The sequence below is a fragment of the Podarcis cretensis genome (genome assembly GCF_951804945.1).
Source record: "Podarcis cretensis genome assembly, chromosome: 2".
Classification (NCBI taxonomy): Eukaryota; Metazoa; Chordata; class Lepidosauria; order Squamata; family Lacertidae; genus Podarcis; species Podarcis cretensis.
Window position 1 is genome coordinate 20,951,041 of NC_137171.1, and position 24,828 is coordinate 20,975,868.

General features: G+C 50.5%; 1 protein-coding gene across 1 annotated transcript in view; it reads right to left on the reverse strand.

Annotated features, from left to right (window-relative positions):
• Nucleotides 1-1,533: 1,533 nt before the first annotated feature.
• KCNH3 (potassium voltage-gated channel subfamily H member 3) overlaps nucleotides 1,534-24,828 on the reverse strand; it is a 75,508-nt gene continuing 52,213 nt past the window's right edge. Inside the window, exons 6-15 of the mRNA XM_079965377.1 lie at nucleotides 22,343-22,500; nucleotides 19,757-19,964; nucleotides 15,656-15,922; nucleotides 13,255-13,454; nucleotides 9,713-9,962; nucleotides 8,622-8,836; nucleotides 6,541-6,824; nucleotides 5,322-5,425; nucleotides 5,120-5,187; nucleotides 1,534-2,620 (exon numbers count right to left, since the gene is read on the reverse strand). Of these exons, the coding sequence (XP_079821503.1) occupies nucleotides 2,018-2,620; nucleotides 5,120-5,187; nucleotides 5,322-5,425; nucleotides 6,541-6,824; nucleotides 8,622-8,836; nucleotides 9,713-9,962; nucleotides 13,255-13,454; nucleotides 15,656-15,922; nucleotides 19,757-19,964; nucleotides 22,343-22,500 (2,357 nt within the window). The 3' untranslated portion in view covers nucleotides 1,534-2,017. The remainder of the gene's footprint in view (nucleotides 2,621-5,119; nucleotides 5,188-5,321; nucleotides 5,426-6,540; nucleotides 6,825-8,621; nucleotides 8,837-9,712; nucleotides 9,963-13,254; nucleotides 13,455-15,655; nucleotides 15,923-19,756; nucleotides 19,965-22,342; nucleotides 22,501-24,828) is intronic.

Below are 24,828 nucleotides of genomic sequence, written 5' to 3' on the forward strand. Positions count from 1 at the left end.
TTTTGCCTTGCCTGTCTCTCTGCAGCGTAGTCTAATTTTCACAAAGTTATTAAAGGAAGAGTGGAATAGCTGGTTTGCCTAACTATGTTTGGTCACATAAGATTCTGAAGGGTACTGTGACAATTGTCAAGAATGTTTTCTGTTTAAAAAGCAGTGGCGAAATCAGATCACGCCTAGTGTTTATAATGCAGGCTATAATTTTGGTACCTGCTGCTTTTACTGAAGTTTCCAGTGTGGAGTTTAGAGTTGGCTTTGGTCATGAGAGGAAACCCAGATTTGTATTCTCTGATGCTGCCAATCTTTTGGGTATCAGTTGTGCTAATTATGTTTTGTTGTTTTGTGTAGCTTTTGCAGACAGAATTAGGGGCTCCTCTTGAGATGTGTAAGATGTGGTTCTTTCAGTATTGTAGAAGAGTCGGTGCATCGTGTGAATGTCTTTTGAACTATGAGGATTTAATATTAGACCTGGGCAGTGTCAGGTTTTCAGCATTGCAGTCTGGTGATAACACTGCAATGAGGCAGTTTCACCCTGGTACCAGGGATAATGAAGATTGTTCCCAACGCTGGGGGCAGAGACAGTTTCTCTCCCCAGCATGCAGAGTGAACAGGCTGCCTGGCCCAGGTTTCTCGCCGGAGCTTCCTTGTGCTGCTCAGCTGTGGGGTGCAAAGGCTCCTGCCCCCAGCTGAGTGAGCCCCGATGCCTCTCTGGCTCATGTGCAATGCATTGTGGCTCGCTCAGCTAGGGAGTGGGAACAGTTTAATGGAGCCCCCACTCTGGCTTGTATGTTGAGGGGCTTCTTTAAACTGCTCCATCTGAAGAGCATGTTGTGGCTGTCTGTGTGGAGCAGTTCAAAGACGACAAGGGAGGAACAAGCTGTATCGGCCCTAGCGATGCAGCCAGCTCCTCCTCCTGTGGTATGATGGGCAGAGCACAATGGCAGCTTGACCCGACAGTATTCATTATTTTATTACAGTCATACCTTGGAAGTCGAATGGAATCCGTTCCGGAAGTCTGTTCAACTTCCAAAATGTTCGGAAATCAAAGTGCGGCTTCTGATTGGCTGCTGCAAGCTCCTGCAGCCAATTGGAAGCCCTGTCGGACGTTCGGGTTCCAAGGAACGTTCGCAAACCAGAACACTTCCAGGTTTGCGGCGTTTGGGAGCCAAAATGTCCAATACCAAGCGTTCGGGATCCAAGGTACGACTGTATACCCCGCCCACCTGACTCGGTTTCCCCAGCCACTCTGGGCGGATATCGCTGGTGGAACTGCTGCTGCTACCAGTGGCCTGATGTTGAAAGCAGCACTGGTGGCAGAGAGACACAGGAGTGGCGTTGGTTTCACCCATGATATACCGCTGGGTGAAGCTGCTGTTGCTCTCTGCCCCTGGGTGATGTATCAATCCGTCGGCCAGGCCTAGTTAACACGCTACTTGTTCACTTTATCTCATTCACTAGGGACCCCCCACTCACTCCTCCCTTGGTGTTGAGGACAATAAACCCCAAGCAAGAGTAATTAGCTAGTAAACCATGAGGTCAGAGTCCAAAACGTACCTTTATTTTATAAAACGAGTGCCCACTTTAGCCCAGTGCTGCAGATGGCTAGGAAAATCCTCTGCCCTCCCACCAGAGGAACAGCATGCACAGTGGGATTCACTCTTATCTCCCCCGCCATCCCATGGCTAACAATCAAAGTGCCAGAAGGAAGAAGAGAAGCTAAAACTGGGGTGGGTGTGTACATATATATATAGTTGCATATTTCAAGCATCTGAGTTTGAAATGGATGTATTTCCCCGATCCAGACAGGATAGGTCCAGCTTCTGTGTCTTGCTTTTGCTCCAGCCTGCTGCAGAGAATTCCTAAGCTTGCGAAAGTTCTTTCTTCCTGTCCCTGTGTTGACAGCTGCTGCAGCCCTGTCTTGAAATGCCGTATGGGGGCTTTTCAGCTTCTCCCCCAAGCAAGTTAGCACCCAGTGTTGCAAGACACTGCTCCCCCCTCCCCAATGTTTCCAAAAGCAGACTCACAGGCCCGTGCCTTCCTCCTCCGGCCAGCAGGGGGCGCCGCAGACAGACCCATCGTCCCCAGTACCAATCAGCACCATCTCAAGGCTTGAGGAATCGCAGGCTTGAGTCCTGGAAGTTTTGGTTTCCGTGAGGCCCGTAGGGTCTGTTGGGGAGCAAGCTCGGGAAAGGGAGCACTCTCTTTGGAGTTGGCTTGGCAGCTGTGCGTTGCTTCCTTGGTCCTTGGATCCGTGCCCCGCCGGCGAAATGGGCACCGTCTCAGAGTCCTTGCCCGGCCCCTGTGCCCAGTACATGCCGGGCCAGGGCGAGCTCTGTCCGGCCGGCGGTGCCCACATCCACTGTACCCTGCCACAGGCACCATTAGGACAGGGGGCGGGCGGGACGCTGTGGGGGCAGAAGGCGGGCGGGAGTCCTGTGTCTACTCGGAGCGGACTTAGCAGAGGCGTGGCAGGAGTAGCATCTGCATGAGGAAAGGGCGTGTAGGCGGAAGGGTCGGCCCGCGAGTGCGTCGGCGTCTGGGAGAGAAGGAAGAGCTGCACGGCCTGGCGAAGGGAGTGCAGACCTTCACGCATTTGCTGAACCTGCCCGGAGAGCTCGGCCACCTGGGAAGCGAGACAAGGAGAAACCGGGTGAGTATTAGCAGCCTCTGTTTGCTTATACTCTTCTCTTGGGTGCAATAGCAACCTGGAAGTGGGGTAGGGCTTGGGCCATACAGTCGTACCTCGGAAGTAGAACGGAAGCTCCTGCAGCCAATTGGAAGCCCCGTCGGACATTCGGATTCCAAAGAACGTTCGCAAACTCACTTCCGGGTTTGCAGCGTTCGGAAGCCAAGGTATGACTGTATCTGGTTTTCAACATTGTGATACATCAGCAGCTAAATACTGCGATACATTCTGGACATTGTGATATATTGGTGTATCTTGGCTGCTTCTTCCTCCCCACCTTAGAGAGGAAGCGCCCGTACCTCTCCTAGCGGGCGCACAGTTTCCTTACTCCTGATTCCAGGAGGAAATACATAGTTCGCCCTCCTGCCGGAAGGCAGCCAAGTGCACAGAGCCTGTCCATTTTCACATGGGTGGGCCACCTCTTTCTCCTAGGAGACCCGCCCATGTGAAGGCAAATGAGGCCATTGTGCCAGCTGGAGGAGGGTGCTGGAATAGCTGATCAGCAGGCTTGCTTAAACTGCCCGCTTCTCAGATGATCAAGCCCCCACCTCGCAGGTTAAACTGCTCCACTGAGCGGAGCGCTTTGACGAAGCTGCCTGCCAGCTGCTTCTGAGTCTCTCTGGCACCAGAGGAGCATCTGCTGTTTCACCCGTGATATACTACTGGGTAGGCTGGGCGATATATCCGAACTTAAGAATGGAAAGGGTAATGCTGGTGGTCAACAAAACGTTTAAAGACACTCTCAAGGCAAAAATGTAGTACAGTGGTACCTCGGGTTACAGACACTTCAGGTTACAGATTCTGCTAACCCAGAAATAGTACCTCGGGTTAAGAACTTTGCTTCAGGATGAGAACAGAAATCGTGTGGTGGCAGCGGGAGGCCCCATTAGCTAAAGTGGTACCTCAGGTTAAGAACAGACCTCCAGAACGAATTAAGTTCTTAACCTGAGGTACCGCTGTATAAACACCAACAATTGGGAAACACTGGCATACGAGCACTCCAGTTGGAGAACAGCCTTTACCAAAGGTGTCATGGGCTTTGAAGACACTCAAACTCAGGACGAAAGGGAGAAACGTGCTAAGAGGAAGGCACGCTTGGCAAACCCTCACCGTGATCAACTCCTGCCTGGAAATCAATGTCCGCACTGTGGAAGGATGTGTGGATCCAGAATTGGCCTCCACACTCACTTACGGACTCATTGTTAAAACCATGATTATGGAAGACAATCTTACTCAGCTATGAGTAATCACCAAAGAAGAATATCGCCCAGGACCAGTATGGGAGGGGAGACTGCGATAACAGCTTCACTCAGCAGTATATCGCTGGTGAGAAACCACCATCGCACTCTGCCCTGTAGAGGGAGAAACAAGCTGTATCAGCGAGGTGCCAGTACAGCTTGTTCCTCCCTCCTCTTTAAACTGCTTGGCTGAGGAGCACACTGCTGCCCTCGCCTCCGCCAAGCAGTTTTATGGAGCCCACGGGAAGGAAGGGGGCTCTGTTAAAGTGCTCCCCCTTCCCAGCTGAGACCCCCGACCCTGCTTGCATGTGAGTAGGAGCAGGTCTACCGCCTGGCTGCCTTCGCTAAGGTGGGTGTGTTGCACCTTTCCACCCAGAAAGACAGAGCCCACCCTCCTGGTGGAAGGCAGCCAGGCAGTGTAGGGGCTCATTGATGCTGCTGGCAGGCCCAGTGCTTGCCAGCAGCCCCTCTCCGCAAGGTGCAGATAGGGTGGCTTTGCATCCCACGCCTTGTGGACTTTGCCTGGGAGGGTGGGCTGCGTCTTTCCTCCTGGGGTGAAGGACACCCACTCCCCCCCCCGAGGAAAGAGGCAGTGCACCTGTATGGGCGAAGGCAGTCAAACGCACAGACCCTGATAGGCTCCCACCGCTTGGTCCGTCTTCGGGGAGTGGGGGGCAAGCGGGCAAGGTAGCTCACCTGCCCCCTGCAAGCGTTGTGGGGCTTGTGGTTGGAGCTCTTCCTTCCCCCAGCTGAGCAGCAGGCTGGGGCCAGCTGTATTGGCCGCACACCATGAGGCACTGGGGTTAAAGCAGGCATCCCCAACCTTCGGCCCTCCAGATGTTTTGGACTACAATTCCCATCATCTCTGACCACTGGTCCTGTTAGATAGGGATCATGGGAGTTGTAGGCCAAAACACCTGGAGGGCTGCAGGTTGGGGATGCCTGGGTTAAAGCGCCTCAGCTCCTGCTGTGAGAGCTGTGGCAGTTTCACCTGGCACCTCGCCGGCTGCAGCCAGTGCAGCTTTTTTGAACATCAGGGTTTATCGCCATTTGGCTGGTGATACACTGCAATGTTGAAAGCCCTATGAGAGCCGCCATCACGGTCTGGCTCTCATACTGGTCCTTGGGCAATGTATCAATACATCACCCAGGCCTATATATGAACCACTTTAAAGACATAAACACAAAAAACCCTTACCGCTTGACGCAGTTTCTCAATGGTGTCGGCACCAGAGAGCTCTGGGGGGATTGTGAGCAGGCCGCTGTCTGTAAGAAGAGAAGCGGACTGGTTTAGCAAAGGCATGGGAAATGAAGCCCACAGGAACTCACTGACCTGTGTGCTGCCATGTTTTCCTAATTATCATGCCTTGTTCCCTGTAAGGCCATGCAGAATGCTATACCTGTGCCAGGTGAAGGGCTGCTGTAGTCCGGGCCCGAATGACCGAGGCGGAAACTAAACATGGGTTTGTCGGAACCGGATCCGTCTTCTATGCCGTCTACAACCCTTCAGAGGGAGATAGGAAGGGGGGAAAGAGCAGCTCAGATACAGCCCTAGGAGGATGGAATTCTATATCCCAGATCCCCAAGCCTGTCCCTATGGAGTAACCAGAAGACTCCCATGCACAAGCTCACATTCCAATAATGGGACAAAACACATTGAGAGGCAGGGCAGATTCTTAGGGGACAAGCGCTGCAGGTGGCTCAGGTACGCCAGATGGGGACTAAGAGCACATGGGCAGCAGGTGTTTCCTGCAGGAGAAAAACCCTTCCATGCCCACTCTCTGTGAGAACTCAAATGCTGGTAACTCTATAGAAGCACGTTATTCATCTGTTATACTGTATCAGTCACATTTTACACTGAAGCGTCTCAAAGCAACTTACAGGATAAAAATAGAAATAACAGGGATAAAAATAACAAGGAACATTAAAACCAAATATAAGAACAGCAATAAAACAAAACCTAAATTGTGTGTGTGTTTTTGTGTCTAAAACAACTCCTACCACCCCGCTTAATACCTGTGATTTCTTTTTATTCTCGTCCTTTAACTGGTTACCCTCCATATTAAAGACCAAAGGAGCCTGGGTAAATAGAAGTATTTTTGCCTGCAGTTTGAAAGCATACAATAAGGGTGCCATGCGTGCGTCCAAGGAGAGGACATGCCGTAAGTTGGAAGCCACGACTGAAAAAGCCTGTTCTTGTATCCTCACTCTCCACAACTCACTTGGAGACAGCCCACTGAGAAGGGTGCCAGATTATGAACGCAGTGTCCGGATTACTTCATGTGGGGAGAGATGATCCTCGCAGGTTCTGAGCTGCCTGTGGGTTTTATAGGTCAAAAGCAGCACTTTGAAATACGCCTGTAGACTAATTGGTAAGCGTTGCAGTCATGCCAACATTGCTGTTACACCTGCAGACCATCTTGCCCTGATAAGCAATCTGGCTACTAAATTCTGCACCCGCTGCAGTTTCAAAGGCAGTCCCACATATAACACACTGCAGTAATCTTACCCAGAGATTGTCAGAGCCTAGACAACAAGCTAGGCTACCCCAAGCCACTGCCTGCGTTCTCCATTCAACTGCTCTTTTCATCATCTTGTCTGTCTCTGTGTGCTCCTTACCTGGGGCTGAGGTCTGGGGGGCCACTGCAGGGAGCTGTATGTAGCCGCAACGCCGTGGGACGTGAGGAAGTTTCAGGAGGTGGGTGGCGTGGAAAGCCTGACCGTGGCGGGTGATTGCTGTGGCCTCCAGCGGAAGAGGGGAGCAGGGGGCTGGAGGGCTCGTCCACAGCCTCTGTGGGCAAGCATGGAGTTCTGCGGCGTGAAGGGAACGAAGTATCGGAGTCCTTCCCCAACGTGGAAAGCAACGCGGTGGGTGCCCTGTTGCTCAGCGATGGGGTCTCAGCCTGCAAAGGAAGGAAAAGCAGATGCAACCTTTTTCCGGTGCCACATTTACAACCTGCTGCCTTCTCTGAATTGCCCCCTGCAAAAGGGGGAAATGATTACACACTGACCTATAGAGCATAAGGCAGTGAGATGATTCTACAAGAGAGATGCATGTGCAGAGAAGCCCAAACCAATTGTGACTTTCTCTGCATTTGCACGCGGCAGAATTCTTGCATCCAGGAGTGACATTCATTGCAGTGTTTGTGCGGGTTTTCCACTGACCTGACGTACATGTGGATATTAAAAACCTTTTCACTTTGAACAGAGCCTTCCAGCTTAATCTTTTGACTAGATGAAGACCAGTTTTGGAGCCCTCATAGTGAGGCTACAGTTGCCAGCTATCTCCAGAAAGAATCCCTGGTTCATTTACTACATCCACTTATTTCAGGTCAGTTCCAGACTGGGCTCTGGGCCATCCATGGTGTTAGGTCCAGAATCAATCCAGATTGGGCTCAGTACTGCTGAGATACATCTAGGCCCACAGTTAATCAGTGGCTACAGTTTGCCCACTGCTGAGCTGCCACCTTCAATCAGATGAGTTCTCTCTCTGTGTTACGTGCATGTATGTTGTGTGGGAGACTGCAGGGAGTGGAGAGTACAGCTCAGTAGAGCAGGAAAGAGGGATCCCACTGCTGCTGGGCGAGAAAGCTCCCTTTTTCTACTAAACAGCATGGAAGCAAAGCAAGTTGCCTGTGAAGAAAGGGAACACTCCCTTGCTCAGTGCACAGACTGGAATCCAAGCAAGTAAGATGTGCAGGGGTGGGGTATGTGTGCATGTATGCAGGCATACTTTGGCTCTGACCACTGCTGGTATGTGGCCTGCAAACACACTTTTGCGGGGCAGTGGGAAAATTCCTCACACTATCTAGGCACTGGCAATGCAGCAATCATATCATTGCTACCGTTGCTCTCATGCCATGGATGCGACCCTGCATGCCCATTTCTCCCCAGAAATTGGGGATGTCAGGGTCAGAGAAGAAATGGCTGAGAGCTCAGCTAATGGTATAAAAGTGGTAAACGCACCAGCTGTGCTTGGTGTGTCCAAGCAAGCAGGAACTAGGTGAACTCGCCTCTCTAATTGTTCCCAGATGATCCAGTGCTGCCAAGGAGGCTGGTCCAGACACAATCTAGGTTAACCTCCTAGACACCCATCAGACTCCTAGGAAAGTAATTTATTAGCTCTGGATTATTTCTGGAGTGGGTGCTGAAGAGTTGGCCAGCTGTATCTGAGGCTGCATCTGGATAAATGCTTTCTAGGTTAAGTTGAAAGGGCAATAAGAACAAAGAGCTCTGCCTAATGATAGTGTCACAAAAGGTGTCTCCACAAAGCCACTGTTTTGTAGGAAGAGTTCAAGTGCATATTGGAAAACTAAGTTCGCACAGATAAAGTGGTTTTGGGGATTCTGTCACCAATCTGCTTTTTAAAAAAGAAAAAAGAAATGGACATTATGCAGTTTTGAAAGCAACAGGAAAATAAATTTAACAACATTGAATGAATGAATAAAAGGCAGGCATGTAAACATCCCACAAGCAAATCAGAATAAATGCTTGTCATATCACATATCAGAACATATCACATATCACATATCAGTAAAGACCCGGAAACAATCCAGTCCTTTGTGCAAGCAAATCAGGACGAATGCTCAATACACAGGTCGCATTGAAGGGCCTTAGTGCACCCACAACCCTTTCAAAGGCATTTGTTGCTTACTCCTTTCAGTGCTTTCCTCCCTGTTGCAGCTGTTCTTTCAACTCACCTGGAAGCTGCTGCCTCCGCCCAGGTTGTAGCTGAGCTCGCACGGGAGCTCGTGGCGAAATTTGCTGGCAAATTCTGGGTAGAGCTCCAGGCTGGCGAGAAGGCCAGGCAAACTCAGGCACTGCAGGTCACAGTAGGTGAGGCCCCGCACGTCCGCGTTGGCCTGGACCGCCTCCTCCCTGGATGAGATGTGGCAACCGATTAGGTCCCCCTTACCTGAAAGAACGAAAGGCAATTGGTGAGATCCAACTCGCAAAATAGTACTAGCCGCAGTTTTGAATGAGGCACCTTCTCCCTTGGCATCAAAAGGTCCGTCAAGCTAGTTCTGTGGAACCCTGTTGTGCGGGTGTGTAGATGTGTGTGCACACCTGGGTCTGCCAACCTGCAGCTCCTACCTGGATTGCCTTAGCAAGAGAAGCAGGGTGCTGGTTTTCAAAAGGAGCTAAAGGAACCCCCAAACTGGAAAGTGGCATTGGCAGGGCTTAAGAGAATGGGAATCTGATCAGAATGGGAATCTGATCTTCATCTTTGGGGTGGAAATGTTCCAGTTGTCTTGGTGGTGTATAAAACTTCAAGGTGCTGTTGCGGAGTGATATGCTTAAATTTTCCCTCCATCTAAAAACTTTATTATTATTTATTGAATTTATATACCGCCCTATACCCGGGGGTCTCAGGGCAGTTCACAGAATAAAATCAAGATATGAAACCACAAAATACCTAATAAAAATAAAAACAGCAACCCCACCCCAACACATACAAAAAAATCTTATTTTAAAAGGGCATAGGATGTAAATCAGATCAATCAGAGGCCTGGTTAAAAAGGAATGTTTTTGCCTGGTGCCTAAAGGTGTACAATGAAGGTGCCAGGCAAACTTTCCTGGGGAGAGTATTCCACAAATGGGGAGCCACTGCAGAGAAGGCCTTGTTCTCGTGTCAAGGAGAAGACCCTAGTCCGAACCTTTGGTTTTCCATATGCAGCAGGTCTTAAGCAGAGGAGTTTCCTTGGCTGTTCCTCCCTCCCAAATGCCATCAAATATCCCACCCCTTCTAGGAGGGAAGAGAAGGGGCAGGGACAAAAGAAGTCCCCATTACCTAGGATGGCGAGCACAGTGCCGTCTTTGAGCACCTCCATGGAGCCCGAGCAGACAAGGTAGAGGGCCTGAAGGGCATCCCCCTGCCGGATCAGGTACTCCCCTGGCGTGCAGAACGACGTGCGGACGCTGAGCGAAAGGGAGCGCCGGCAGCCCCGGCTGGCCCCCTCAAAGAGGGGCAGCTGCAGCAGCTCCTTGTGCAAGTGGAGAGCGATGTCTGCACGAAGCTCATCCGGGAGGCTCTGCAGCAACTGGAGGGGGGAAAGGGAGGCAATGGTCACGGTGGCAGCATCACCACGACTGGTACCATCATCAACACGTGGACTGGTGGTGCACTCCCCACTGCTCTTCCCCAAAAGCACATCACAAAAGTGATGAAAGTGAGAGAAGAGAGTCTGGGCCCAAACACCCACATCGCCACTAATGGCAACCGAGTGCATAAAATTCAAGTGTACAGACCACATCACAATGGAGGAAAAATACAGAGTAGATTCTACGGTTTGTGGTCTCTTTCCATAGTGACTTCCTTCCCTCCTTCTTCCTTCCCTCCCTCCCTCCCTCCTTCTCTCTCTTTCATGCACACATTCCTTCCTCTTTCCCTTTCTTTCTTTCTTTCTTTCTTTCTTTCTTTCTTTCTTTCTTTCTTTCTTTCTCTCTCTCTCTCCCTCTCTCTCTCTCTCTCTCTCTCTCTCTCTCTCTCTCTCTCTCTCTCACACACACACACACACACACCAAGTCCCCAAAATGGATGGCCTGTATGGCTCTACCCTTACCCTTTAACCCCAGCTTTTGAAAGGAGGCTTTTGGAAAGAGTGATTCAGCCCAAGATTTAAAAGGAGCAGCAGATCTTTCTTCCTGAATGCAGAGAGTCAGTGTAAGTCACGATTAGCATGCAAGATTTGGACTGGGGTGACCTGGATCGAAAGCCTCTGTCGTTCCTCATTGTGGGGCCCACAGCCAGTCACACAACCCATTGCTGATACAGTCACACCTTGGTTCTCGAGAAGAATGCATTCCAGAAGTCCGTTCAACTTCTGAAAGCCAAGGTGTGGCTTCTGATTGGCTGCAGGAACTTCCTGCAGCCAATCGGAAGCTGCGTCGGGCATTTGGGTTCCAAAGAACATTTGCAAACCGAATCACTCACTTTCAGGTTTGTGGTGTTCGGGAGCCAAAAAGTTTGAGTCGTAAGGCGCTCGACAACCAAGGTATGACTGTACATGTCGTCATGACTCGTGAGGATAACACCTTCTGCATTGCTTTGAATCCCTTGGGATGGGATGTCAATGTGACAAAACAAACATACTGTTTAATTCCACCTGCATCTGCTACATTTCTATCTGAGCTCAGAGATAGTGCGGAATTGTGCAGTGGGCACCAAACAGCACGAGATGAACAGCGGCTTGTTTTGTTTTGAAACAGGTTTCAAGCCCATACGCCTGAAAAGATACAGGGAGGTTTTGTGAAACCTTGTGTGCCTTAGAGGAAGCCAGGACACTGTGGCTGCTCTTCCCCTCTCCATGACTAGCAGAATAAAACCACACAAAAACCCAGCACACAGGCTTGAGTTGATACGAATGTCTTACACAAGCCGCAGAATTCAGCTGCTCATTTTGATGTCTCCCGCCTTCTGTTTTAGCACCATGAGCACACAGCTCTTCCCACACCCAAGCGATGCTCCAGAATACCAGTTGCTAGAAGCCACGGGAAGGGGAAAGAGAGCTCTTGTGCTCACATCCTCCTCACTGGTTTCCCACTGGCATCTGGGTGACCACTGGGAGGACAAGATGCTGCACTAGATGCAGGGCTCATCTTACATCCTTGGGAAAAGGTCTCACACGTGTGCTTCCCTTTCCTCCTCCCCACCAGGCTCTGATAGGCCAGTTTGATACAATGGGCTACCTTCTAGCTCAGTGATTTTCCCAAAGTGGGCAGTGGGATTCCCTAGGGGGGCACTAAGAGGCAAGGGGGTAGCAGGGAGACGCTGGAGGTGTAAGTGACTACAGTGGTACCTTGGGTTACATACGCTTCAGGTTACAGACTCCAATAACCCAGAAATAGAACCTTGGGTTAAGAACTTTGCTTCAGGATGAGAACAGAAATTGCGCTGCGGTGGCGGGGCAGCAGTGGGAGGCCCCATTAGCTGAAGTGGTGCTTCAGGTTAAGAACGGACCTCTGGAATGAATTAAGTACGTAACAGAGGTACCGCTGTATAACACTTTGAAAAGCCGGCATCACTGGATCAAGTGAATAAATGAAATAATTTTAACTGGATTTTGAATAAATGTGCAATTGTTTCTATGTCGAATTTTATTATGCTATCCTCAGTGGGTCGTGTAAACCACTCTTCTGATTACTGTTTTTTTTTTGTTTACAGGGTAGGGGGTGCTGGGGAGGAGCTCATGGAACCAAGACCCCCCTCAAAAAAAGTTTGGGAACCATTGATGCAGCTGTTCTGCAATGAAAGATGGTCGGAGGGGAAGATTCTGAACGGAATGCAAGGTTTAAGGCAGGCACCCTCCAGATGTTTTGGGACTACAACTCCCATCATCCCCTAGCTAACAGGACCAGTGGTCAGGGATGATGGGAATTGTAGTCCCAAATCATCCGGAGGGCTGAGTTTGGGGATGCCTGGTTTAAGGTTAAAGACAGTGTGTAGGACGACGAGGGCAAATTTCAGTGAGGACTGAGGGCAAGCAAATATTTCCATTAGTTTATGCTCACCTACTCTTATTTCCTTGCCCCCTTAATAGCCAAACCACTTTTTCTATGCATTCATTGCTACGTCACTGTATATCTTCCTGTCATATCTCAACCCCCAGAAAAAAAACCCAGGTGCCTCCTTCTGTTGCAATCCTCATCCTCACATGCATCCAATGCTTATTCCAGGGTGTTCAGCATGGCACATCCTGCCCCTTGCCCAATTTTATCCTCATCACAACTCTGTGAAGCAGAGAGTGAATGGGACTATGCCACTCCCCTGAACTACATGGTGTCCAGGAGTATAGCCTTGGATTTGATTTTAAGAAGCGTTCAGCAGAACAGAAGGCTTCACCGGTGTTCCTGGGGCACTTGTTCTGCCCGGACACTGAGGTCCAGCTCCGAGGGCCTTCTGGCCGTTCCCTCCCTGCGAGAGGCCAAGTTACAGGGAACCAGGCAGAGGGCCTTCTCGGTAGTGGCACCCGCCCTGTGGAACGCCCTCCCATCAGATGTCAAAGCGATAAACAACTACCTGACATTCAGAAGACATCTGAAGGCAGCCCTGTTCAGGGAAGTTTTTAATATGTGACATTTTAGTGTATTTTTCATCTTTGTTGGAAGCCGCCCAGAGTGGCTGGGGAAACCCAGCCAGATGGGCGGGGTACAAATAATAAATTTATTATTATTATTATTATTATTATTATTATTATTATAACTTGCGCGCTCCTGAGGTGCCCTTTTCTATTTCCTCGCCAGCTGCTCTCTCTCTCCCCAATCCCCTGCCCCCTGGGTGGGAAAGCTTCCTCGTGGTTCGGACCCACACCCCGCCCAGGCCTCCCGCCTCACCTCACGAGTATCGATGCCGTTGCTGGCGCTCCAGGTGGCCTGGAAATACTCCAGCATGCGCTGCTTCAGCGGCGGAGGAATGCGGTGGATACGGATGTAATCGCGCAGGTCGCGCGTGCGGCTGTGGTAGAGGAAGCGGCGCGCATACATGCGCTGAATGATGGCGGTCACATTCCCAAAGACTACCGCGTGCATCAAGGCTGGGGGGGAAGGAGAGGAGAGGGAGGAAAGCGGCGTCAAAGCTAGTCCAGCAAACATGGAGCAGAATGTCCCCTCTGCCACCCCTTGCCCTGGGATAAATGGTTACCCTGTTCTGCTTACCTGTGCAAAGTCCAAGCAATATATGTGACCTAAAAGCACAAGCAAGGCATGGCGGCTAAGACACTGGTCTTCCCCACCCTGCCTTGCCCGGAACAAAAATCCATTGACCTGAAACCTATGTACACTGGCTCCCAGTACGTTTCTGAGCACAATTCAAAGTGTTGGTGCTGACCTTTAAAGCCCTAAACGGCCTCGATCCAGTGTACCTGAAGGAGCGTCTCCACCCCAATTGTTCAGCCCAGACACTGAGGTCCAGCGCCGAGGGCCTTCTGGCAGTTACCTCACTCCAAGAAGTGAGGTTTTAGGGAACCAGTAAGAGGGCCTCCTCGGTGGTGGGGCCCAGCTTGTGGAACGCCCTCCTGTCAGATGTCAAGGAAATAAGCAACTACCTGACTTTTAGAAAACACCTGAAGGCAGCTCTGTATTGGGAAGTTTTTAATGTTTGATGTTTTCTGGTGTTTTTAATATTCTGCTGGGAGCCACCCAGAGTCGCTGGGGAAACCCAGCCAGATGGGCCGGGTATGCATGCATGTATCTATGTATGTATGTATGTATGTATGTATGTATGTATGTATGTATGTATAAATAAATAATAATTACTACGCAGGTTGCAGAATTCTGAGGTAGTAGAATGTACCTCTTCAGGCTGCAGGTGGTGGGTCACCTTTTTGAAATGCCCCCCCCCCAGCAAGTAATTAAATTCCCTGCAAGTAATTTTAAAAAAGGAGCACCATTTCACTCCAAGCTCATTCTGCTGCATTTGCAGGCTTCAATAGGCAGAGTTTTCCATTCAAGCTTATCAATCTCAAATCAACCGCTGTAGAAACAGATGAGACCCTGTGCCACGTATTTCTCTCTCTTTTTAATCCTCCGGCGGGGGGGGGGGGGGGGCGCGAACTGGCTTTTCACCTCCAGTTCATTAACTTTAGCGGCAGTTGACGGTATTCCCTAATTTTGTGACTGCTCCACAGAAGCACAGAAACAGTTGCTGGATGCAGAAGCCAGCATCCCGAAACTTTCTGCTTTCGTTTTCTAGGACAGCAAGCATGAGTGCAGCAGGCCTTGGCTAAGCTCGTGGACATTCCCGTCATAGCTGTCAACTTACAGATTTGAAAATAAGGGATCAGCAGCCAAAATAAGGGATTTTCCGAACACAGGTATGTTCAACTTCTGAGCCAAAGGCAGAAAGCCCAGCCAGCAGCCAAACAAAGCCTCAAGCGGTGGTTCCCACAGCGCAGCAACCCAGCAAAAGGGATGCAGCAAGGAAACCACAGTCACCTCTCCGCTGGGAAGCGCTGAGCAAAGGCGAGTCCCCAGGCAATGTGGCCGATTTGATCAGCACAAGGCATGCAAGCTGGCCAGCAGGGAGGGAGGGAGAGGAGCTGCTTCCTTTGAAACCCGGGAAATTTAAGGGACATCATCAATAAGGGACAGCAGCGGGACATGGCGCTGGGATAAGGGAGTTTCCCGCCAAATAAGGGATGGTTGACGGCTATGACTCCCGTCCCTGTCCAAGAATGCCACAAATTCCAAACACTTGGGCCCACCTGCATCCTCCCTTCTGATGGTTGGCCACAGTGGATACTAACAGCAGATCCTCACGTTTCCCCCTTCTCGTTTATTTCCTGCCTTCTTCCATCTAAGGACAGTGGGTTGGTGGGATCTGATGTTGGACCGCAACTCCCATCACCTCTGACCATTGATCATGCTTGCTGGGGCTTGCTGGGAGTTGAAGTCCGACAACACCTAGAGATTAAGCCTGCATTGAACCAACCATTTTAAAGAACTGGGGCCGTGAAACTACCTTCCTGCCGTAAGGGAAGGTTCTCAAAACACCAGTACCACCTTGCTGCTGGATTTTTGGGACAGCACCAAATTAAAAGCCGTATTTATAGAAGGTGCTTGCCCCGTGGTTGTCATGATAACCAGATTGCCCAGGAGCTACGAAAAGGGAAACGAGGAGGAAGAGCAGGATGACGTGGTGTTGTGTTTTTTTTTTAAAAATAAAACAACAAAACAAAGCCTGCCGATGCTCCTCACTCCCAGCCCACTGCCGCCCCAGGCTTAGGGCCTTACTCACCCCCCACCAGCATGGTGCAGATGGAGAAAATCTTCTCCGAGTCGGTGTTTGCCGACACGTTGCCAAAGCCCACGCTGGTTAAGCTGCTGAGGGCAAAGTACAGGGAGGTGATATAAGCGCTTCTCAGGGAGGGGCCCCCTAAAAGCTCCCACGTGCTGCCGTTCAGAGCCGGGCTGGTCCCGTTGGCAGAGTCGTCCTCAGCGCTGCTGTTCCTCTGGGCTAAGTAGTAGGGCGTCTCGAGGCGACGGGCCAACTCCTGCAGCCACCCTGGAGGAAGAGGAAGGGGGAAAGCAGGTTATTAGAAAGATCCTCTCCTGAAAGCTAGCCGCAAAAACCTTCAAAGAAACCAAGGATCTGGAAAAAGGTGTAGCATCACACAAACACACACACACACACACACAAGCGCTCCTGTGCCATTTACAGGGAAGCGCTTTTACTTCCAGAAATAAAAACATCAGAACTTGGAAAATAATAATGTTACATGGGCAGAGCGAGACAATGCCCCTCGCTGGCAGCTCCGCCTGTCACAGGAGCTGTGACTTTGCAAACAGAAAGGTTCACCCCAGTGAGAGGCAGTGTGGCGTAGTGGTTAGAGTTTGTGTAGGACATGGCGACTAGACATTCTGATTTGGCGCCCGCAACCCAGGTCCCAGGAGCCTTTGGGGAGCTTTTATATCCCAGTTTCTAACATGGTAAATGGTAAAGGACCCCTGGACGGTTAAGTCTGACTGGACTATGGGGTTGCGGCGCTCATCTTGCTTTCAGGCCGAGGGAGCCGGCGATTGTCAACAAACAGTTTTCTGGGTCAGGTGGCCAGCATGACTAAACCGCTTCTGGTGCAATGGGACACCGTGACGGAAACCAGAGCACATGGAAACGCCGTTTACCTTCCCACTGCACGGTACCTATTTATCGACTTGTACTGGTGTGCTTTCAAACTGCTAGTTTGGCAGGCACTGGGACAGAGCAACAGGAGCTCACCCTGGGATTCGAACCGCCCACCTTCTGATCAGCAAGCCCAAGAGGTTCAGTGGTTTAGACCACAGCACCACCAGTTCCCACCCGCACCAACAGGGCTCCACCGCTCCTCACAATCACAGAATCTTTGCCCAGAGGCTCCTTAGCTAAGGCATTTAGTCCTGTTTCCTGCCACAAGGAAGGAACCGTGAGCAGAAGGAAGGGTCTCATCTGAAGAGGGGATGTCGTTTCCAATACAGGACAGTATTGGAAATGGCTCTCAGCAGCTCAGGGCATGAAGGCGACTGGCATCCCCTTTTGCCCTGCGTGTCTGTGCCCAAGGTCTGCAACAGAAGATTGCCATGTGTACAAGCTTGCACCACTGGGGTTGTGCTGAATCCCTTGTGTGTACAGTTGTACAGGTGAAGGCTGCCCTCATGGGTGTATCCAAGATTTATATTGGGGGGGGGGAGAGATAGGATGGAGCTACCTGCGTCGGAAAGCGCCACCCAAGTGAGCTCAGCAAGCATCTGAATTTCAAACATTCTGATTATTTCTACTTTTAATTAAGTATTTTTTAAAAAACTTGATTGAGGGGGGCAGCTCTCCCTCCACCCATCCGCCCTCTGGCTACGCCCATGGCTGCCCGCTTTCGAGCTGAAGGCATGGGTGAATGAGGTCAGAGAAGAGATAGTCTCAGCCCATCCCACTCATGCACTTATTCAGCAGGCGTGCAGTACTTGCGAGGATAGCAACGGCATGCTACCTTCAGGCAGCAGAAAGGAGGAGTCGCCCCAGATCCGGCAGAAGAAGCACCTTACACAGGAAAACGCTTGCCAATTTCCCCCTCCGGACTGTTGTGGAGCAGGGGGGAAGATCAGGGGTTGTCATATCGGCCAGCCCTGGAGTCTGCAACTGCTGCTGTTGAGTGCCTGGTCGGCCCAGAATAAAATCTTTCTCATCCATGATCTGATTATGGATGAGGAGGCTGATCTGGCATGTATCATGGAAATCTGGGTGGGTGAACAGGGTGGAGCTGTGCCCACCTGTGCACTCAGTGCAGCACCAGGCTAGACTCAAGGGTCGGGCAGGGGGAGTTGCTGTGGTCTATGGCTCTGTAGGACTTGCTGATCAGAAGGTTGGCGGTTTGAATCCTCGTGACGGGGTGAGCTCCCGTTGCTCGGTCCCTGCTCCTGCCAACCTAGCAGTCGGAAGGCACATCTAAGTGCAAGTAGATAAGTAGGGACCGCTCTGGCGAGAACCATGCGCTGCTCTGGTTTGTCAGAAGCGGCTTAGTCATGCTGGCCACATGACCCAGAAGCTGTATGCCGACTCCCTTGGCCTATAGAGCGAGATGAGCACCGCAACCCCAGAGTCGGTCACGACTGGACCTAATGGTCAGGGGTCCCTTTACCTTTACCTACAGAGATTCTATCTCCAGGCTCTCGGTCCAGTTGGGGGTGGAATCTAGAGTGTTGGGCTATTGGACAGATTAGGGATTCTACTGGTTTACCTGCCGCCTCACTGCCCAGCAGTCTCCCTTCCTGAGCTGGTCTCAGAGGTGGTCTTGAGGACTCCCAGACTACACAGGAGACCAGTTTTTCTGGGCACAGAATTCCTATGGTTGTGTGTGTTTAAAGGCATATTCTCCCCACCCCCAGCTACTCTCAGGATTACCTTTTACATTCCTGTTTACTGGGGTTCAGGACGTTTTTACCCATTCTTGGAATCCATGGCGGATCTACTGATTTCTTCTGAAATACTGCACTGCGTTTTGGTGTGGCTTCCCCTAAGCCAGTTTCACTCTTACTTCAGAACTGTTTGGGACTCCCAGAAGAATACAGTGCAATCATTTCCTGGGGTTTCTCCTACATGTCTAACCGGGGGGGAGGAGGAACCCCACTTCCCACCCCGCAGCCTGTCCACTGCAATCCTACCTGTGTTTACTCTGAAGTAAGCCCCCAGTGAATTCAATTGGGCTTACTTCCTGGCTAGCATCTCGTTCATTTAAAAACACGAGGTGGGGGCACGAGATCCCTGCTCATCTCTGCCCATCATTATCTCTGCAAACGAAAATTGGGCAGCGGAGAGGCGTGGTCTGTTTCCTTTCACTCGCTTTGTTTTTTTTCCAAAGTGCCAGGAGAAGTTGGGATCTTCAGGCAAGCTCCACAGAAATGCACGAACAGCCCCTTTCCCTCTCTTGCTAAAAACAACCCAGCGCACAGAAGAGCCCAAAACATGCCCAAAAACAACCCCGCCAACATCAGTTGCGCCAGCTGCAGTTATCAAGGGGAAAAAATATTGCTTGCTTTTTAAAAAGTGACGGGGCGTGTGGGGAGAGGAAAAAGGTGTGCGTTTGTGTCAGTAAATCCCACGAGATCAAGTAAGCGAGGGGCTTGGGAGAGATCTCCCGACTATGCGCCAAGTGGCAATAAGCCCCACCTTTTGAGCACCGAGGCTCCGCCCGCTGATTGTCAGGATCCGAGCCCCAGAAGATTTGGCAAGGTAAAGGCTTGCTAAAGCCTGCCGTCACGCAGTCCCAGGAGTCGGGTAAAGGTAAAGGTAAAGGTACCCCTGCCCGTACGGGCCAGTCTTGACAGACTCTGGGGTTGTGCGCCCATCTCACTTAAGAGGCCAGGGGCCAGCGCTGTCCGGAGACACTTCCGGGTCACGTGGCCAGCGTGACATCGCTGCTCTGGCGAGCCAGAGCCGCACACGGAAACGCCGTTTACCTTCCCGCTGGTAAGCGGTCCCTATTTATCTACTTGCACCCGGAGGTGCTTTCGAACTGCTAGGTTGGCAGGCGCTGGGACCGAGCAGCGGGAGCGCACCCCGCCGCAGGGATTCGAACCGCCGACCTTTCGATCGGCAAGTCCTAGGCGCTGAGGCTTTAACCCACAGCGCCACCTGCGTCCCCCAGGAGTCGGGTAGACAACAGTAATTATAGGAGAACTCATCGCCCCCAAAGTGAAAGCGAGCGTGCGCGCCAGGACTATCATTTATGTGGCACCTGCAGCACCGGTTTGCATGCACGCGTGTGCACGTACGCACATGCACACACACGTGTGCACGCCCCCATTGAGTCGCACAATGCTTGCTTATGTGGCGGGAAGAGCAAAGAGCAAAAGAAAAACAATCACTCACCGATCCCCGGCAGCTGAGAGGGGCTGCTCTCGACTTCGCGCTGCCCGATGAAGTACCAGACGCAGGCGACCCAGTGCGCCAGGAGCGCAAAGACGGTCATGAGGAGGGTCAGCACCACGGCGCTGTATTGCGAGTACCGGTCCAGGTTGGGCAGCAGGCGCAGCAGGCGCAGGAGCCTCACCGTCTTGAGCAGATGAGCCCCGAAGTACTGAGTGGGGTGGGAAGGAGAGGGAAAAGGAGAGAGAGAGAGAGAAGTTGCGTCAACTTGCATTGCCCCCTCGGGCGCGGAGGGGAGCTGCAACGTGGATGGCCGCGGTGGGAATCGAACCACGGAAGAAGAGGAGGTCCTGGAGGGCTGACGGAGGGGAAATTGTGGGAGGGTGATGGGCATAGGTGCCAACTACCTGGGGCCCTGGGTGCCTGAGCAACCACAAAATTTTCCATCAAGGGAACAAGCAAGGGAACAAGCACCCACAAATTTTGGTGCCAGGGCAAAGCACGTTGCATGGCACCCATAGCCCAAGGCACCCACGGCTGTGGGGACAGGTTGGCGCTCCTGGTGATGGAAGAAGGGATCCTCAAGAATGGGGCTACAACCAGATTTGGGTGGGTGGGGAGCCTGCCCCTTCAGAATGCATCTCCCTCTGAATTAAATGCAAGTTCAGACCTTCCAAGTGTCCCTGTTTTCCAGGGATGTCCCTAATTTAGAGAAGCCATCTCTGTTTCTGATTTGATCCTGGAATGTCCCACTTTTCCTTAGGACGTCCCTATTTTCATTGGAGAAATGTTGGAGGGTATGGTGTTATCCAACCCCCGAGCCGTCTGAAGGCAATCCTGTACAGAGAATTTTTTAAAGAACTGTTTAATGTTTTATTATGTTTTTGTATATGTTGGAGGCTGCCCTGAGTGGCTGGGGCAACCCAGTCAGACGTATGGGGTATAAACAGTAAAATTATCGTTATGGAATGGGATGCATCAAAAAAATGTTGGAGGGTATGTAAGCTTACTATCTTTCCTCCCAAAATTTAAAGCATGACTTTTTTTTGGGGGGGGGGGAAGAGTAAGGAAAAGAATAACAATAAAATATATGCCAGGTCTGCTAATGAATTAGCTTAATTAGCTAAACAGCTTTAAACTGCATCACACTTAGATTTAGGTTTTTGCCGTTTCTGTCAAGACACCAGCCAACAGCCCAAGTGGCCATCTCATTATCACATTTCTGGATATAGGCCTGCCACAAACTAGGAGGTTATCTGAAAAAAAGGGGGGGGGGGCTTGTGGCTGGGTGGGTAGAGCTCAAAACTGGGTTGGAGCCCAGGTACCAGGACAGCCCCCTAGCAAAGGGGAAGCGGCCTTTGTTTAAGAGTGAAGAGTTCCATAGGAGCAAAGGGAAGCTTCTGGCTTAGAGCTAACAGCAGTTTTGAAGTGGGGAGGGGTTTTAAGCAGAACCGCGCCATGGAGCGGGTGGGGGAAGAGGAAACTTGCCTCCCCACATACAATATTTGCAGTCCTACTTGTCCTCCCACACACACAGCGCTGAAGCTGTTATGGTTCGAAAAACAAAAAACAGGTGCATTCAGTGTATTCATGTTTTTAACATCATGTCTGGGCAATCACCTAAGAATCTTCAGCAAGCTGGTTTCTATTTATCGTTGCATTAATGTCTCCCGCTAAGGAGGCCGTACATCGCCACAGAGGTGACTCTACCAATCCCATCGGGCCATTGCCCAGCTTGGAAGGACATGCCAACTTTTCCAAACTTTAAGCCCAGATGCTAGTGATTATTAGACCTCACTGGGCCCTGACGTGTGTTTCAGACAATGTTGATAACTTGAATCAACCGTATGATGCATTAGCGTGGGCTATTTTAATTCACGCCTGGGGTGAAGAGCACCTCTGAGCATATACAGAGTAGATTTCTCTCATGCCTGATGAATCACGGTTCTTGTAATCCATAGGGACGGAAGGCATGGCTTTGCTGCAGAAACATATTCCAGCGTTTAGGTTTTGTTTTTGCTTACATGTAAATTAAATGTTAGGATGCGGGTGGCGCTGTGGGTTAAACCACAGAGCCTAGGACTTGCCAATCAGAAGGTCGGCGGTTCAAATCCCTGCAACGGGGTGAGCTCCCGTTGCTCGGTCCCTGCTCCTGCCAACCTAGCAGTTCGAAAGCACATCAAAGTGCAAGTAGATAAATAGGTACTGCTCCGGCGGGAAGGTAAACGGCGTTTCCGTGTGCTGCTCTGGTTCGCCAGAAGCAGCTTAGTCATACTGGCCACATGACCCGGAAGCTGTATGCCGGCTCCCTCAGCCAATAAAGCAAGATGAGCACCGCAACCCCAGAGTCATCTGCAACTGGACCCAATGGTCAGGGGTCCCTTTACCCTTTACTTTTAAATTAAATGTTGAGGAAGAGGGAGAGGGAGAGGGACAAGTCTCAGGGAGTGATGTAGGAGAAAACCCCAAACCCAACTAGGTTATAATGCCAGCTTTGCCCAGCAAAATGGCACCAGGCTGCTAGCGGGCAGCTGCAGACTTCAGCCCTTTTTTTGCATCCTGTAACACAGCGCCTCACCAAAAACTCACCACATTGACCTTGAAAGCATAGAGGAGGTCGAAGGGCAGTGCTGCTATGAGGTCCAGTACAAACCAGCGGGTCAGGTAGTGCAGGAAAATGGCATGAGGGTCAAACACCACCTGCCCTGACTTGCTCACAAAGGTGGTACGGAAATTCAGCACGATATCTGGAAAGAAAGGGCAGAAATGTTAAGGAGCAAGTCCGCAGCAGTTGCACCAGTGGTTGCTGTTGGACTACATTTCCCATAATTCCTGACCGTTGGCCATGTTGGCTGGGGCTGATGGGTGTTGGAGTCAAGCAGGGCATGTGAAGGGCTAGCCGTAGTTTCCCCATCACCGCTGAGCTAGACTATGGTTTGCAGTGAAGCTAAATGGAAATAAAGAAAGAAACACAGCTTTAATGCCTCCTTTCTGTGGGATGTAATCCACTGAGAGCAGTCAAGTACAACATTCCTTGTAATGCTAGAGAAGACATGCAAGGGAATGTTTGGTCCAGCCAGTCAAAACTTCCTGTTCCTGTTCCTCCTGGATGGAGCATCCTTCCTTTTGCATGTGACAGAAGGTGGGCATGACCTAACCTGTCCAAGTAACAAAAGGACAAGTCACACAGCACACCTCACTCTTATTCTTCATTTGACCAGCTTCTAGCTAGGACTGCTCTGCTAGCTGTCAGCTAGCCAAAGCACTGAGATCATTCCTCCCTATGGGGTAGATCCATATGTACATATTTGCAACTAAGTCTGCCTTCAGGGATCACACTGTGCTCTGCCTGATCGTGAGTAAACCTTCCGTTTGTTACTTATCAATAAGACTCTGGTGCCTTTATTCTTTTAAGAGGAATTCAAGGGAACTTACCAGGAATGTACAATTCAATTTGAGACAGACTGAATTGTATATTAGTGAGAAGCTCACACGAGCCTGCAACCAGCTATCTGCTGTGCATGTAAAAAGGGGAATGTAAACTCTGCTAAGTAAAGAAACTTGCTAACGCAAGTTAGGAAGGATATTAATAAACAATATATCCTCTCCTGCCACCCTGAACATTCCCATACTTCCAGCTCAAACGCTGAGGAAGGCATAGGAGCGGAGGCTCTGGGCAGAAAGGCGCCATGAATAGTAAAGGAGGTGGCTCTGCCTTAACTGCTTCACCTGATAAATGGGAGCAATTAATGTCTGCACACTAAAGTGTTGTATCGTGTGTTCGTTCGTTTGTGTGTGTGTGTGCGTTCTCTACCAATTGACCTATCATTTGATGACTCAGAAATGAATGTGAAGACAATGTTGGAAATTACTGAACTGAGGTAACGTGAGGTAAAGGTAAAGGTACCCCTGCCCGTACGGGCCAGTCTTGACAGACTCTGGGGTTGTGCGCCCATCTCACTCAAGAGGCCAGGGGCCAGCGCTGTCCGGAGACACTTCCGGGTCACGTGGCCAGCGTGACAAAGCTGCATCTGGCGAGCCAGAGCCGCACATGGAAACGCCGTTTACCTTCCCGCTGGTAAGCGGTCCCTATTTATCTATTTGCACCCGGAGGTGCTTTCGAACTGCTAGGTTGGCAGGCGCTGGGACCGAGCAGCAGGAGCGCACCCCGCCGCAGGGATTCGAACCGCCGACCTTTCGATCGGCAAGTCCTAGGCGCTGAGGCTTTAACCCACAGCGCCACCTGCGTAATGTGAGCTATAAAAGGCGCCTGCTGGTTGAGGAGGCAGTTTGCAAGGTGGAATCTGTCTGATGTTGTGATAGAGGAGGGAGGGAAACTTTTACACCTTTGCACGTAAGCACTAGGAGGTAGTGTGGCAGCGCTTAAACTTTGGAACTGCCTGCACATTGAGATCAAGCAGGGGCCTTCACTGTATTATTACTTGTGCCTGTTTAGGGAAGCCTTCCCAGATATCTAGAATCCTGGTGTGCTTTTCAGTTTATTGTGGGTTACAGTTTATAACGTATTAAAAACAGTGGTATCTCGGGTTAAGAACTTAATTCGTTCTGGAGGTCCGTTCTTAACCTGAAACTGTTCTTAACCTGAGATACCACTTTAGCTAAAGGGGCCTCCTGCTGCTGCCGCACAATTTCTGTTCTCATCCTGAAGCAAAGTTCTTAACCCGAGGTAATATTTCTGGGTTAGCAGAGTCTGTAACCTGAAGCGTCTGTAACCCGAGGTACCACTGTAGTTTGTTTTACTTGCTAGGATTTTTTAAAAAATAGTTTTATAAGTTTTGTGTCTTTGTTTCTCAATTTGATCCTTTTACATGGTTTTGTATGTATTGTGGTATTTCAGGCAATTTGACTTGCCGTTATTTTTATCGATCATAGTTTAGTAATTATTTATTGTAATCGTTAAGAGTGAATTTCTGTTTATTATTTGCTGATGTTCTGAGAGTTAATTTTATTGCATACTATTATATTCTAATAGACTGTTGCAGATGCTTGATTATTGTCTTCCAGGGCAACTACTCTATTCTGAATTTAAAAATGGAAAGTGTAATGCTGGTGGT